At 28.4% G+C, this 13,739-nt stretch overlaps 1 protein-coding gene across 5 annotated transcripts in view; it reads right to left on the reverse strand.

Annotated features, from left to right (window-relative positions):
• Nucleotides 1–13,733, reverse strand: part of LOC119608852 (filamin-A) — a 94,706-nt gene extending 80,973 nt beyond the window's left edge. For all 5 annotated transcript variants that reach the window (XM_037963406.1, XM_037963403.1, XM_037963405.1 and 2 more), the window contains exons 1-2: nt 13,603–13,733; nt 7,133–7,448 (exon numbers count right to left, since the gene is read on the reverse strand). In XM_037963406.1, the coding sequence (XP_037819334.1) occupies nt 7,133–7,418 (286 nt within the window). In that variant the 5' untranslated portion in view covers nt 7,419–7,448; nt 13,603–13,733. The remainder of the gene's footprint in view (nt 1–7,132; nt 7,449–13,602) is intronic.
• Nucleotides 13,734–13,739: the final 6 nt, after the last annotated feature.

The raw sequence follows: 13,739 nt of genomic DNA on the forward strand, positions 1-13,739 counted from the left end.
CATCAATTTAGAACCTATTCTTTGAAAAATATTTGGAATTTTACTCAAAATACATATTAGTTTTGGAACATATTATTATATTCGTAGTATTAATTTAAAATTTTAGGTGCATTCAGAACAAGGTAATTTACCTTTACCGGTATCATTCAGATTTGTAGAAAGTTAGAAATGTAAAATCCTCTAGTATTGAAAAATAAAGTTTGTATTCAACTGTGCCGAAATTAAATACCCACCATCAAAATATTGTAATGTATTGATATTAATATCAGCATCAATGTGATTTTCAGAGGAGGTCCAATTAGGTTTTTTTGTGTCAATTTTGGTCCAAATTTGCAGCCCAAATAGAATGAGTCTTCTAACTCGTGTTTTCAGCTTACAGACACAGAATGTGTATACTTTTTGGGTCGGTCTACGACCAACATTGCAATGTGCTAACAAGTAAAAAGTTATAGTTGGGCGAAGCCTACCATATAATACCCTACACCAGTTATAAAAATAAAATGTGATTTATTGTTCATAATAAAGCATCTAAGTTGAATTGTACCTTGCCTCAGATATAATTTAGCTATTTTTTGTTGAATAAAATTGTGTACATTTAAGTCATATTTCGAAGGGGGCTTTGCATAGGGGCTAGCGTCAAATGAGGCCGCATCATCAAAAAATACATCAGGGTCATGAAGGCTAGTATAGAACTTGGTTTTGCAGCATTTTGTCGAGTTACGAGTATATTGAACATAATTATGAACTTAAAAACCCAATTTGGGGGGTTCAGTTGTATGGGGGCTAGGTCAAATATTGGACCGATGTTATCCATTTTCAATAGGATCCGTCTCTAGTACAATAGAAGATCATGCAAAATTTCATTGAATTATCTTCAAAATTGCTGTAGTTTGATTACAAGGTTTACACGGACGGACGGACAGACGGACGGACATAGCTAAATCGACTCAGAAAATGATTCTGAGCCGATTGGTATACTTTAAGGTATAGGACCAATATTATTGTGTGTAACAAACATCAGCACAAACCCAATATACCCTCCCCACTAAAGTGGTGTAAGGTATAAAAACGAAGTGAATAAATAAATTTATATGTGCTATGTGTATGGACTCATACCACTTTAAAAAATAAAAGGTTCAAATATGTATAAAATTAGCTCTGCGGAATTTTGTTTTGCATGAGTCAAAAATAAAATAAGATCGTAATTTTCAAATTAATTAAAATTATGGCTCAAAAAAAGAAAATAAAAACAGTTTTTTGAAACAAATCCTAATCCCGAAAAAATCCCGGGATTTATTTTCCAAATCCCGGGATTCGGGATTTACCAATCCCGAAAAATCCCGGGATTTTCGGGATCGGGATTTCGGGATTGGCATCCCTAGTTTAAACGCATTTAAACATGTTTCAATTTACAGTTGTTGTGTTTATAGAATTGTAAAAGTGTGTTTTTCCATTCTATTCATTTTAATGGAACTTTTTTTTCGTCGTTTGTCTATATTTTTATAACTTTTCCGCAAATTACAGATTTTTGAAATGTTTTGTTGACGCATAAATCAAATGTTTAAATGATTAACCCGTTCAGAGGGTTTGTACTTTTAGCATTAAATTGCAGTTTTGGCTTAAAAGTGCAGTTTTAGTATAAAAGTGGATTTTTAGTATAAAAGGTGCATTTTTTGCATGATATTGCATTTGCAGTATAAAATTGCTTAAAGTTGCATTTTTAGTATAAAATTTTATTTTTAGCACAAAAGTGCATAATAATGCATAAAAGTGCATTTTTAACATAAGCGTTTTTATGTTAAAAATGCACTTTTATTGCCTTTTAGTATAAAATTGCATTTTTAGTCTAAAATTGCATTTTTAGTATAAAATCGCATTTTTAGTATAAAATTGCCTTTTTAGTATAAAATTGCATTTTTAGTATAAAATTGCATTTTTAGTACAAAATTGCCTTTTAATTTTAGTATAAAATTGCATTTTAAACATAAAATTGCCTTTTTAGTATAAAATTGCATTTTTAGTATAAAATTGCATTTTTAATACAAAATTGCATTTAAGTGTAAATTTGCATTTTAAATATAAAATTGCATTTTTAGTATAAAATTTCATTTTTAACATAAAATTGCATTTTTAACATAAAATTGCATTTTAAGTATAAAATTGCATTTTTAGTACAAAATTTCATTTTTATTATAAAATTGCATTTTTAATACTAAATTGCGTTTCATTTTACGTAAAAATTTGCTTTTCAAATATAAAATTGCATTTTTATTACAAAATTGCATTTTAAGTATAAAATTGCATTTTTTGTACAAAATTGCATTTTCAGTATAATATTGCTTTGAGTATAGACTGCATTTTTAGTAAAATATTGCATTTTTAGTATAAAATAAATTTTAGTATAAAATAGAATTTTAGGTATAAAATTGCATTTTTAGTATAAAACGCATTTTTAGTAGAAAATTGCAATTTAAGTGTTGCATTTTGAGGATAAAATTTTTTATGAAAAAGTGCTTTTTTGCATTAAAATTTTTGCATAAAAAGCTTTTTTGCATAAAAAGCTTTTTTGCATAAAAAGCATTACATTTTCAACATAAAAACGCATTTTAGTATACATTTTTAGCAAATCAGTGCATTTTTTGCAAAATACTGCTTTTTTGCATAAAAAATTCATATAAAAGTGCATTTTTAGTAAAAATTTAACTTTTAGCATAAAATTACATTTAATAATAAAATAAAATTTTTGGAATAAAATCGCTTTACTAAACTAAACTTATATTTATGCTAAAAATTTTGCATTTTTTTTAAATTTATGTATAAAATCGCATTTCCATAGAGTAGAACAATTCTAACACAAACGAAGTGATTAAAGAGTAAAATTTTTTTAACATAAAATTTATTTTCAGATTTTAACATAAATTGGTTGGTTTTTTGCCATTTGCCCCCACAATAGCTTAATCATTATTAAATTGCGTTTAATCACTTGTTTTCTTTTTTTTTTCTTAAACAAAATATCTTACATTTCAAATAGTTTAGCAAACATACAAAAACCGATAGATAAATGTGTGGCCAACTTGGCGAGTAAATAGTTAAAGACGTTTTTAATTTTCATCTAGTCTTGACTTTTTTGAATAATGTTTGTGGCCCATTAATAACAAACTGCCTAGACGGGTTTTCTAATTTATGCCTCAAACAATGGAAAGAAGAAAAGAAGACTGAAAGGAAAGAAAATAACAACAACAACAAAAAGAAAAGAAATGTTTAATTTATTTACTTTAATTTTGTTAAACGGTATGTCTAGTCATCACTCATGTTTGAAACTTGAAAACAATTTTGAATACTTGTCTGTAGTAAACATTTGAAAATACAAAGTAAATCTTTTTTTATTGTTAATTTTTTTTCAACAACCACATTTTTAATAACATTTCTAAACCTGAACTAAAAATATACATATATACTATAAACCACTAGTTTCTCCAGGTTAGTTTAACCTACAAAATTTTTGAAAAAGAAAAGAAAATTAGGTTTTCGGTGTAATTTTAAATGAGCAATTTGTGATAGACTCGAGAGCTCGTAAGGTTAATTAAAAATTGTAATTTTTTAATTATGATTAATTTGTCTTAAGAAGTTTAAAAATTAAAATTTAATGGTTGGTATAATTTTTAATTTATTTTAACATAACTTCATTAACTATTTATTACAGAATTTTTATAAAATTTAAAAATTATTTGTTTAACAAATTCTACACAAATTTTGTTATTTATAAGCATAATTATTAAAATCTATTTTCAAAATCATATAAATTCAATCTATCATCTCGTCCATTATCTATATGTCAAAGAACTAATAAAAGAAATCCATAAAATTTATACATCAAAAAAATATTTAAATTGTGCTGGTTTCGAAGATATTTTTTTAATTAATTTTGTTTTGCTAACATAGAAAAAAATCCATTTAGTACCACGTGATTAAAATAACACGTATAAACCTGTTCACTTTCATAGAAAATTTAAATAAAACTAATTTGCTACAAATTTAACTTTTATCTTTTGTTAAGATGTTTTTTTATTTTTTTTTTAATAACTTTATTTTAAAATGCATTAAATATTAAAATTATGCAATAATTCTTTTTAATACTAACTGTATTTTGTATGTCATTTCTATATTTAAATATATTTTTTTATTTGTTTTCAAATGATATCAACTGTCTTCTTATCTTATAAAGAAATTGGAACGAAAGTGAGAAATTTATATCAGAAAGTTGTTAAGAAATGTTTGCTATAAACCCTAAAAGAAGCTACTAGTAGATAAACAAAAATTGCCATACAATCTAAAAAGCTTTAAAATCGATATTCCAGCATAAATAATATAAAATTCAGATTTTACCATGAATTAGAAATTTTATTAAGAAATTTTAATTTCTAGCAGTGCTACAAAAATTTCTCTTCAGCAATGTAAAGTTAAAAAAAAAAAAATTTTTTTTCTTTTTATTTATATTTTTTTAATCATTGTAAACACTTTGTAATCACATTCTAAAATTTATTTTAATGATTCGTATCATATTGTTCTTGATAATTGTCTGACTTATTTTTTGGGTTTGATATAATTGTTATCTTGAGATTGATAATAAATAAAATATTATATTGACTTAATTTGTTTATATACACCGGTAAAATATTTATTTATAGAAATGAGTCATTAAACTCTGAAATACAATTAAAGATAAAGAAAGGTATAGGGTCTATAAACTAAAAGAAATTAACAGCAGATCGATATTAATACAGTTTAGTTAAGTTAAGTTCTAGATTATATATCAGTTCTGAACTAGAATTAAACTATAACTGTACTAGAATTAAACTATAACTGAACTAAAACTGAACTAGAACTGAACTAGAACTGAACTAGAATTGGACTAGAACTGAACTAGAACTGAACTAGAACTGAACTAGAACTGAACTAGAACTGAACTAGAACTGAACTAGAACTGAACTAGAACTGAACTAGAACTGAACTAGAACTGAACTAGAACTGAACTAGAACTGAACTAGAACTGAACTAGAACTGAACTAGAACTGAACTAGAACTGAACTAGAACTGAACTAGAACTGAACTAGAACTGAACTAGAACTGAACTAGAACAGAACTAGAACTGAACTAGAACTGAACTAGAACAGAACTAGAACTGAACTAGAAATGAACTAGAACTGAACTAGAACTGAACTAGAACTGAACTGAACTAGAACTGAACTAGAACTGAACTAGAACTGAACTAGAACTGAACTAGAACTGAACTAGAACTGAACTAGAACTGAACTAGAACTGAACTAGAACTGAACTAGAACTGAACTAGAACTGAACTAGAACTGAACTAGAACTGAACTAGAACTGAACTAGAACTGAACTAGAACTGAACTAGAACTGAACTAAAACTGAACTAGAACTGAACTAGAACTGAACTAGAACTGAACTAGAACTGAACTAGAACTGAACTAGAACTGAACTAGAACTGAACTAGAACTGAACTAGAACTGAACTAGAACTGAACTAGAACTGAACTAGAACTGAACTAGAACTGAACTAGAACTGAACTAGAACTGACTAGAACTGAACTAGAACTGAACTAGAACTGAACTAGAACAGATCTAGAACTGTTCAGTTCTACTTTACTTTTAGTTCAGTTCACTTCTACTATAATTCTAGTTCAGTTCTAGTTCAAAAGCTGTTCTAAATTAATCAGTGTTATCTAACATATTAAAAACCAATCAAGTGACAAGTAGTAGGGGAATTGAAGACTTTGGACTGATTACCACGCTGTTATTAAATAACCTATGAAAAGTATAGCGCTGGAAAGTAGTGACTAATTGCTAATTTAATTATGACAAATATCACTATAGTAAATAAAGAAATAAGAGACTCTCAAAAATATAGGTCAAATATACAGACTTTCTTCCAAAGAATAATTCAAAATAAAGTTTTCACCGTTAAACTCTGGCATCAACGACAAAAAGAAACAATAAATATTAATGATTTCAGAGATTTTTTATTGCAAAGCTTTTGTTTAACAATTTATCTTTTTTGTACAAAATCAAAAAAAAAGTGCAATTGTAAATAATAAAATATTAAGAGGGGCAAATGACTAATTGCATTAAAAACATGTTAATAAAACGTGTTGAACAAAAAAAGCTAAATGAATAACTGAAATTGTAAAACATTATTAACAAAACAACAAAACATTTTGCGATAAAATAAGTATAATTTTTTAATAACAAAAAAACACAACTCAAGCTCAAATGAAAGTAAAAACTTTGAAACCTCTAAAAAACAAATGATGTCATATTTTGCTAACGAAAATAAAACTGTCAAACAGAAACAAAATACACAAACAGCGAACGAGTAAATATCTACATTCATAAATATTTAAAAAAATGAATTTAAGAAATTCTGTTTGTCAAATTTTTTTTAAATCCAATCATGTTGGGAATGCATGCTTATGGAGACCCAAAATTCTAAGCTTAAGTCAAACTTAACAGAACCACAAGCATAAAAACATTATTATACAAGTTTAGCCTTGAAAAAAATCAGAAAATTTGTTTATCGGTTTAAAAAAAAAAATACAAAATTTAACTTAAATATGATTTATAACAAAGGGGTCTGGGCAAGAATTTTAATGTTGTTGTTTTTTTCATTAAGGTTTTTCAGAAATTCTTGAGAATTTTAAAATTTAAACTAAAATTATGCAACAACAAAAAAATTTATCATTCAATAAAGGGGCAAAAAAGCACTCAATGTGAAATTTATATAAAATTTTTTTATCAATGAATTGTGAATATTAATTCTAAAATTAACGGAAATTTTAATGGCGTAATATTTATTTATTAAAAAACCATTAATAAGAAAAACTTCAATGACGTTTCTTTAAAGTTGAAAAATGTGTTTGTATAATGACAAATTGTATGACCTAAATAATAACTTTATTGACAACTCCCTATAATATACAAAAAACACACATTCTGATCACTTCCCCCTTTTTTATTATCAATAATCTATAAATTTCCCTTAAATTTTTAGTTTCTTATATTTTCTACTTATTTCCAAAAAAAATTAAAATTTCATAAAATTCTCTTTCACTTACCAATATTAACAATTTTAATACCCTCATCTTCGAGGAATTTCAATGCTACGGAAACATTTTCCAATTTTTGTGAACGGAATGTTGGTCTTTTATTATATTTGGGCATACGTTTTTGTGACAACACCTCGATTAAAGCGATTAAACGCAAACCATCGGAGAGATCACTCTCTAAACTGTTGATCGAACGATCGATGGTCTTGAGATGTTCATTGGCCCAACGGGTGAATGTGTTCTGTTGGATTTTCTTCCATTGGGCATCTTCGGCGAGATCACGTTCAGCCTCCATGTCTTCGTCAAAGTTTTCGTCGTAGGGATCCTAAGGAATATAGAATGGAAATAGAATGTAAGTAATTTGTTTAACATAATTGCCTTTTCGGATGGCAAGTTTTACTCTTAATCCTTAATTGGCCATAAATAATAAATTGTAATTTATTTTAAATATAGTCAGTTTCCCCGATATTATTCATCTCAAATAACTCATACTACGATATTAATTACTATAGCAATTAATGAGAAACAATTAGTTCTAGTTCATATATAGTTACGAAAATAGTTATACTTATATTAATATTTATAGCAGTATTTATATTTATAGTTATATTAATAGCAACATTCATCTTTTTAGTTCATTCCCCGTTCATTATTAGTTCTTGTTCTGTTTTAGTTTAATTCCAGATCAGTTTTAGTTCAATTCTAGTTTTGATGCTCGTTCAGTTCTAGTTCAGTTCTTAATCAGTTGTAGTTCAGTTCTAGGTCAGTTCTAGTTCAGTTCTAGTTCAGTTCTAGTTCAGTTCTAGTTCAGTTCTAGTTCAGTTCTAGTTCAGTTCTAGTTCAGTTCTAGTTAAGTTCTAGTTCAGTTCTAGTTCAGTTCTAGTTCAGTTCTAGTTCAGTTCTAGTTCAGTTCTAGTTCAGTTCTAGTTCAGTTCTAGTTCAGTTCTAGTTCAGTTCTAGTTCAGTTCTAGTTCAGTTCTAGTTCAGTTCTAGTTCAGTTCTAGTTCAGTTCTAGTTCAGTTCTAGTTCAGTTCTAGTTCAGTTCTAGTTCAGTTCTAGTTCAGTTCTAGTTCAGTTCTAGTTCAGTTCTAGTTCAGTTCTAGTTCAGTTCTAGTTCAGTTCTAGTTCAGTTCTAGTTCATTCTAGTTCAGTTCTAGTTCAGTTCTAGTTCAGTTCTAGTTCATTTCATTGTGCAAATATTTGATGATCAATTTATATTTTTTTCGAATTGTATTTAAGATTTCCTTTAAAATTGCTATATGTATTTTTTTAAACCAAATTTCCAAAATATTTTTATTCTTCCCCTTTATTTGAACAAGTGTTTCATTACAATAAATATTATTGTTTGTTTCATTAATTTTCATCTCATCCGAAGAAGTATAAATCACATTAAATTCCATTAATAAAAATTAATTTTAATGCAAATATAGAAAAATTAAAGAAATGTCTCGTTATGTTGTTTGGAATCCCACTTACAAGCAGAAACACACACAACTGATGACGTTTGTATCTTGAACTCCGCTTATGCGGATCACGCAAAACGCCCTTATTTCTCTGGATTTTTGTTGTCTTTCAGTTTATCTTATGGTGTTTTTATGATAAAATTACAAGCAAATAAATAAATACTGAAAATTTTAACAATTAATATGACAGAGGGGGCAGGAGACAGACAGATATAAGAGACCTACATACAGTCTGTCATTCATTCATTTAATCAATCAGTTAGTCTATCATTAATTTACTCATGTATGAATCTATTCAATAGTTAGAAACTTAAAGCAGAGCTGGTAAATTAAAGTTTTAAAGTAGTGAACAAGATTTCTGGATTTAACATTATTAAATTTCCTACTGAGAATAATTTATTTAATTTGCTGAAGGACTTTTTCAAGGAAATTTTTAATAAAAATTGCGTAACTTTTCAACATTTGCTTAATATTTAATTATCCAACTCTGATTTGAAAACCAACTCATACGCATTAAAACGCATAGAGGAAAAAACACAATTGTTGTGTGATTTCATTACATTTGCTTTTCGAGTGACATTGGGTTGACAAAACAACAACAACAACGTCATATGATAGAGTTCAGTTTCTTTTTTTCAATTTCTATCTTTATCAGATTTCTTCTCTTTATTCAATTATTAACATATAAGAAAAACAAACAACTTAAAAAAACATGACAGACTGTGGTTTTTTGGTTAAAAACACAAAAAAAATAAATAAATTGAAATTTAAAATGATCTTCATGTTAAGCTTTATTCTCACTGCTCCACCTCCCCCCTTTTCTTAGAAACAGCTGTTTTTTATCTTCATTATTAAATCTCTTTTATCTATTACAGTAAATTTTCAATGTTTGTTTTTGTCTGTTTGTGGTTGGTGTGTGTGTGTGTGTGTGACTTTTCCTCTGCTAGACAGACAGACTCTGCTGAAAAAAATATTTTAAAGATTTATTGTAGATTTTTTTCGTACTTTATGATCCAGAAAATTTTGTGCAAATGATGGAAAAAAGAAACGGAATTTATTTAATGAAAATTCTGAAATAAGAAATGAACTCTTTGGTGGAATTGCATGAAATTTGAAATTCCCACCAAATGTGATAACAGTTTTTCTTTTGCTTAAAGGTAATTTGGTGTTTTTTTTAATTTTTATTTACAACTTTGTGAAACAAATAAAAACAAAGGAAGGAGGAAGACAAACACACAGTTTAGGGGGAAGGTCAACTAAGGGAAATAGGTTGAAATTGTATAAATTAAAATGGAAACACCAGGTGTTTTTGGAAAGTTTTTGTACATTGAGATCTTGGTCATAGGCCAACAAAAATATAAATATTTTGAGTCTTTAATAGAATTTATGACAATCTAGACATGTTCATCAGTCTGTCTGTTGAAAACACTTTAGGACCTAAACGGTTGCAGCTACTGTGCTAAATTTTCCATAATATTGGTCTAGACATGTTCGTCCGTCTGTAAGTTGAAAACACATTATGATCTAAACGGTAGGACTATGGGGCAAATATTGGCTATTGATGCAGTTTGTTGGGTATTGAAATTGACCCATATTTGTCCCTTGACTCCATTAAAAATTCACGGTTGAAAAATACCGTTGAACTCCCACGACATTTTAGGTACTTTTTCTAACTTAGGTATAACCTTTTCATAAGTAGTAAATTGACTAGTCTATAGACTGGGGTATAGTCTATTCTATGATCTATACTCTAGTCTATAGTCCAGTCTTTGGTCTAGTCTATAATATAGTATTTAGTCTACTCTGTTGTCTAGTCTAGTCTATATTCTAGTATATAGTCTAGGCTATAGTTTATAATCTAGTCTAAAATCTAGTCTATAGTCTAGTCTGTATTCTACTCTAAAATCTAAAATCTAGTCTATAGTCCAGTCTATACTCTAGTCTTTCAAAATTTAAGTTATTAAAAACTTGAACAAAGAATTATTCATTTAATATTTTATTCGAAAATTAGTCACTCTAACGATTTGTGAAAAGTTTGATCTGTAATTGACTCAATTCCCCATATAAGGGACTCTTACAAAAATGTTTAATATTATGTTAAAAATGTGGGGAAGTTTTCTAGTATAATCCCAAAAATGTTTTTTGTAAAACTAGTTTTTGTTAATTAGGTCGTAAGGGTATATAATGGGGGTAAATATTTTTATAAAAAATTTTTATCAAGACTCTCTTATTGGCATTTGTAATTTATATTTAAAAAAGTACCACGAGCCACCCTTAACATTTATTTAGTTAAAAGCTAAGGAGGGGTTAAAAAAGGGAGCGACTTTTGGTTAATAATAAATCCAAATAAAGAAGATCATTTTTCATGGAATTTAAAAGCGACATTTAGCGATATGTTGCTGTCAAATTATTAGAAGGACTCTAATGAGTTTTCCCTTAATTTTTCATAGAAAATATTTTAGTTTTATAGAGAATTAATTATTAGATTTCCATCAAATATCCAGAATAAGATTACACTTAAATAAATGCATTATTATTAAAAAGAGTTTTTACAAATAGTTTTGAGAATGATTTCGTGGAGTTATTTAAAAAAAAATTCTATTTTCATTAAAAAGAGTTGATAATTCAACGTCAATTTATTTTTATTAAATCACAGGTCTGATTATGACTAATTTTATATTCATAGGAATCATGTTGAAATAACGCGTTATTCATCGAGGTTGGGTGTTTAAACATTCGATCAGTATTCGATGACGTACAAAATAATTCAATATAATTTCACTTTACCAAAATTCGTATTGGATTACCATAGTGCATTTGTGATTCTCGATGTCCAGAATACATACATAGAACTCTTCTTGAATCATTAATCGTTTCCACTACTTTTCAGATAATAATAGTCAAAAAGTCCATAATGTTGTATGTAGTCCAGTCTATAGTCTTCTAGTCCTATAGTCCAGTCTATGTCTAGTCTATAGTCTAGTCTATAGTCTAGTCTATAGTCTAGTCTATAGTCTAGTCTATAGTCTAGTCTATTAGGTCTAGTCTAGTATAGTCTAGTCTATAGTCTAGTCTATAGTCTAGTCTATAGTCTAGTCTATAGTCTAGTCTATAGTCTAGTCTATAGTCTAGTCTATAGTCTAGTCTATAGTCTAGTCTATAGTCTAGTCTATGTCTAGTCTATAGTCTAGTCTATAGTCTAGGTCTATAGTCTATAGTCTAGTCTATATCTAGTCTAGGTCCTATTATAGTCTAGTCTTATCCTAGTCTATGTTCTAGTCCTCTGTCTATCTAGTCTTAGTCTATAGTTCTAGTCTATATCAGTCTATAGGTCTAGTCTATAGTCTAGTCTATAGTCTAGGTCTATAGTCTAGTCTTATAGTCTAGTTCCTATCGTCTAGTCTAAGTCCTAGTCTATAGTCGTCTAGTCTATCCGTATAGTCTAAGTCTATGTCGATCTATGTCTAGTCCTAGAAGTCTAGTCTATAGTCTAGTCTATAGTCTAGTCTATAGTCTAGTCCTATAGGTCTAGTCTACAGTCCCTAGTCTATAGTCTAGTCTATAGTCTAGTCTATAGTCTAGTCTGTAGTCTAGTCTGTAGTCTAGTCAATAGTCTAGTCAATAGTCTAGTCTATAGTCTAGTCTATAGTCTAGTCTATAGTCTAGTCTATAGTCTAGTCTAGTCTATAGTCTAGTCTATAGTCTAGTCTATAGTCTAGTCTATAGTCTAGTCTATAGTCTAGTCTATAGTCTAGTCTATAGTCTAGTCTATAGTCTAGTCTATAGTCTAGTCTATAGTCTAGTCTATAGTCTAGTCTATAGTCTAGTCTATAGTCTAGTCTATAGTCTAGTCTATAGTCTAGTCTATAGTCTATAGTCTAGTCTATAGTCTAGTCTATAGTCTAGTCTATAGTCTAGTCTATAGTCTAGTCTATAGTCTAGTCTATAGTCTAGTCTATAGTCTAGTCTATAGTCTATAGTCTAGTCTATAGTCTAGTCTATAGACTAGTCTATAGTCTAGTCTATAGTCTAGTCTATAGTATACTCTAGTCTATAGTATACTCTAGTCTATAGTCTTGTCTATAGTTTATGGTCTAGTCTATAATCTAGTCTAATGTCTAATCTATAGTCTAGTATATAGCCTAGTCTATAGTCTAGTCTAGCCTACAGCCATGTCTATTGCGTAGTCTATAATCTATAACCAGTCTATAATCTATTCCATAGTCTAATATAGTGTAGTCTATAGCCTAGTCAATAGTCTAGTCTATAGCCTAGTCTATAGTCTGGTCTATAGCCTAGCCTATAGCCAAGTCTATAGTCTAGTCTATAGGCTAGTCTATAGTCTAGAGTACATCTGTAACGAAAGACGAATTAGAACCAACCAGGCGGTTAGACGTTAGTGGAAATTATTGTCTTTTTCTGATGCATTAACTCTTTGTCGAACTTCTGGGTAAAACTATTTCTCCCCTTTTTCCCTAAAATTCTCTTTTAGCTATACTTCCCTTACTAAATTTCTTTTGTTATTTTTTCCTGTCAACTCTCGCGAGAATTACACTTTTGGCAAATAATAAAAACAGAAATAAAAAGATTAGAACTTGAACTCTGTTTACTTAACATTACATGTTAAACACCTTTACATATGTATGAAAGCATGTGTAAGTAAAATTTGCAAAACCAACAACATGATCCAACAAAAAGAAAGTCACAGAGAAAAGGGAATGCTAAAAAAATACAGAAAGAGACACACAAACAATTGGGGAAAAAATGTCGGCTAGTAAAATGTTGTTTGTTGGTAAACGTGTGTGTGCAATTTATAGTTTAGTGTTTTTTTTATTTGCAGACGTGCGAGTTTTTCTGTTAAAAAATAAACTTTAAAGTAGAAGTTCATTAACATTTTGTTAAAGTGAAATAAAAATAAGATTTTTTGGAACAGATTTTTAAAAAATATAAAAAATATAAAAAATTAAGAAAATGTGAAAAAAAGAAATTTAGTTTAAGTGGTTACAAAACACACACCTGCGGATTAAAAGTATAAACGTAGTTGTCGTTTAAAGTGTTGTTGTCGTTGGTGTAATAAATTTGTTCAACAGGATATTGTTGCTGTTGTTGTTGCTGTGGCTGCTGAGATAAGGCGTATGATGTCACAGGTAAAT

This window comes from Lucilia sericata, unplaced genomic scaffold, assembly GCF_015586225.1.
Source record: "Lucilia sericata isolate MDLA Ls3-8-SP2 unplaced genomic scaffold, ASM1558622v1 Contig000888F_arrow, whole genome shotgun sequence".
Classification (NCBI taxonomy): domain Eukaryota; kingdom Metazoa; phylum Arthropoda; class Insecta; order Diptera; family Calliphoridae; genus Lucilia; species Lucilia sericata.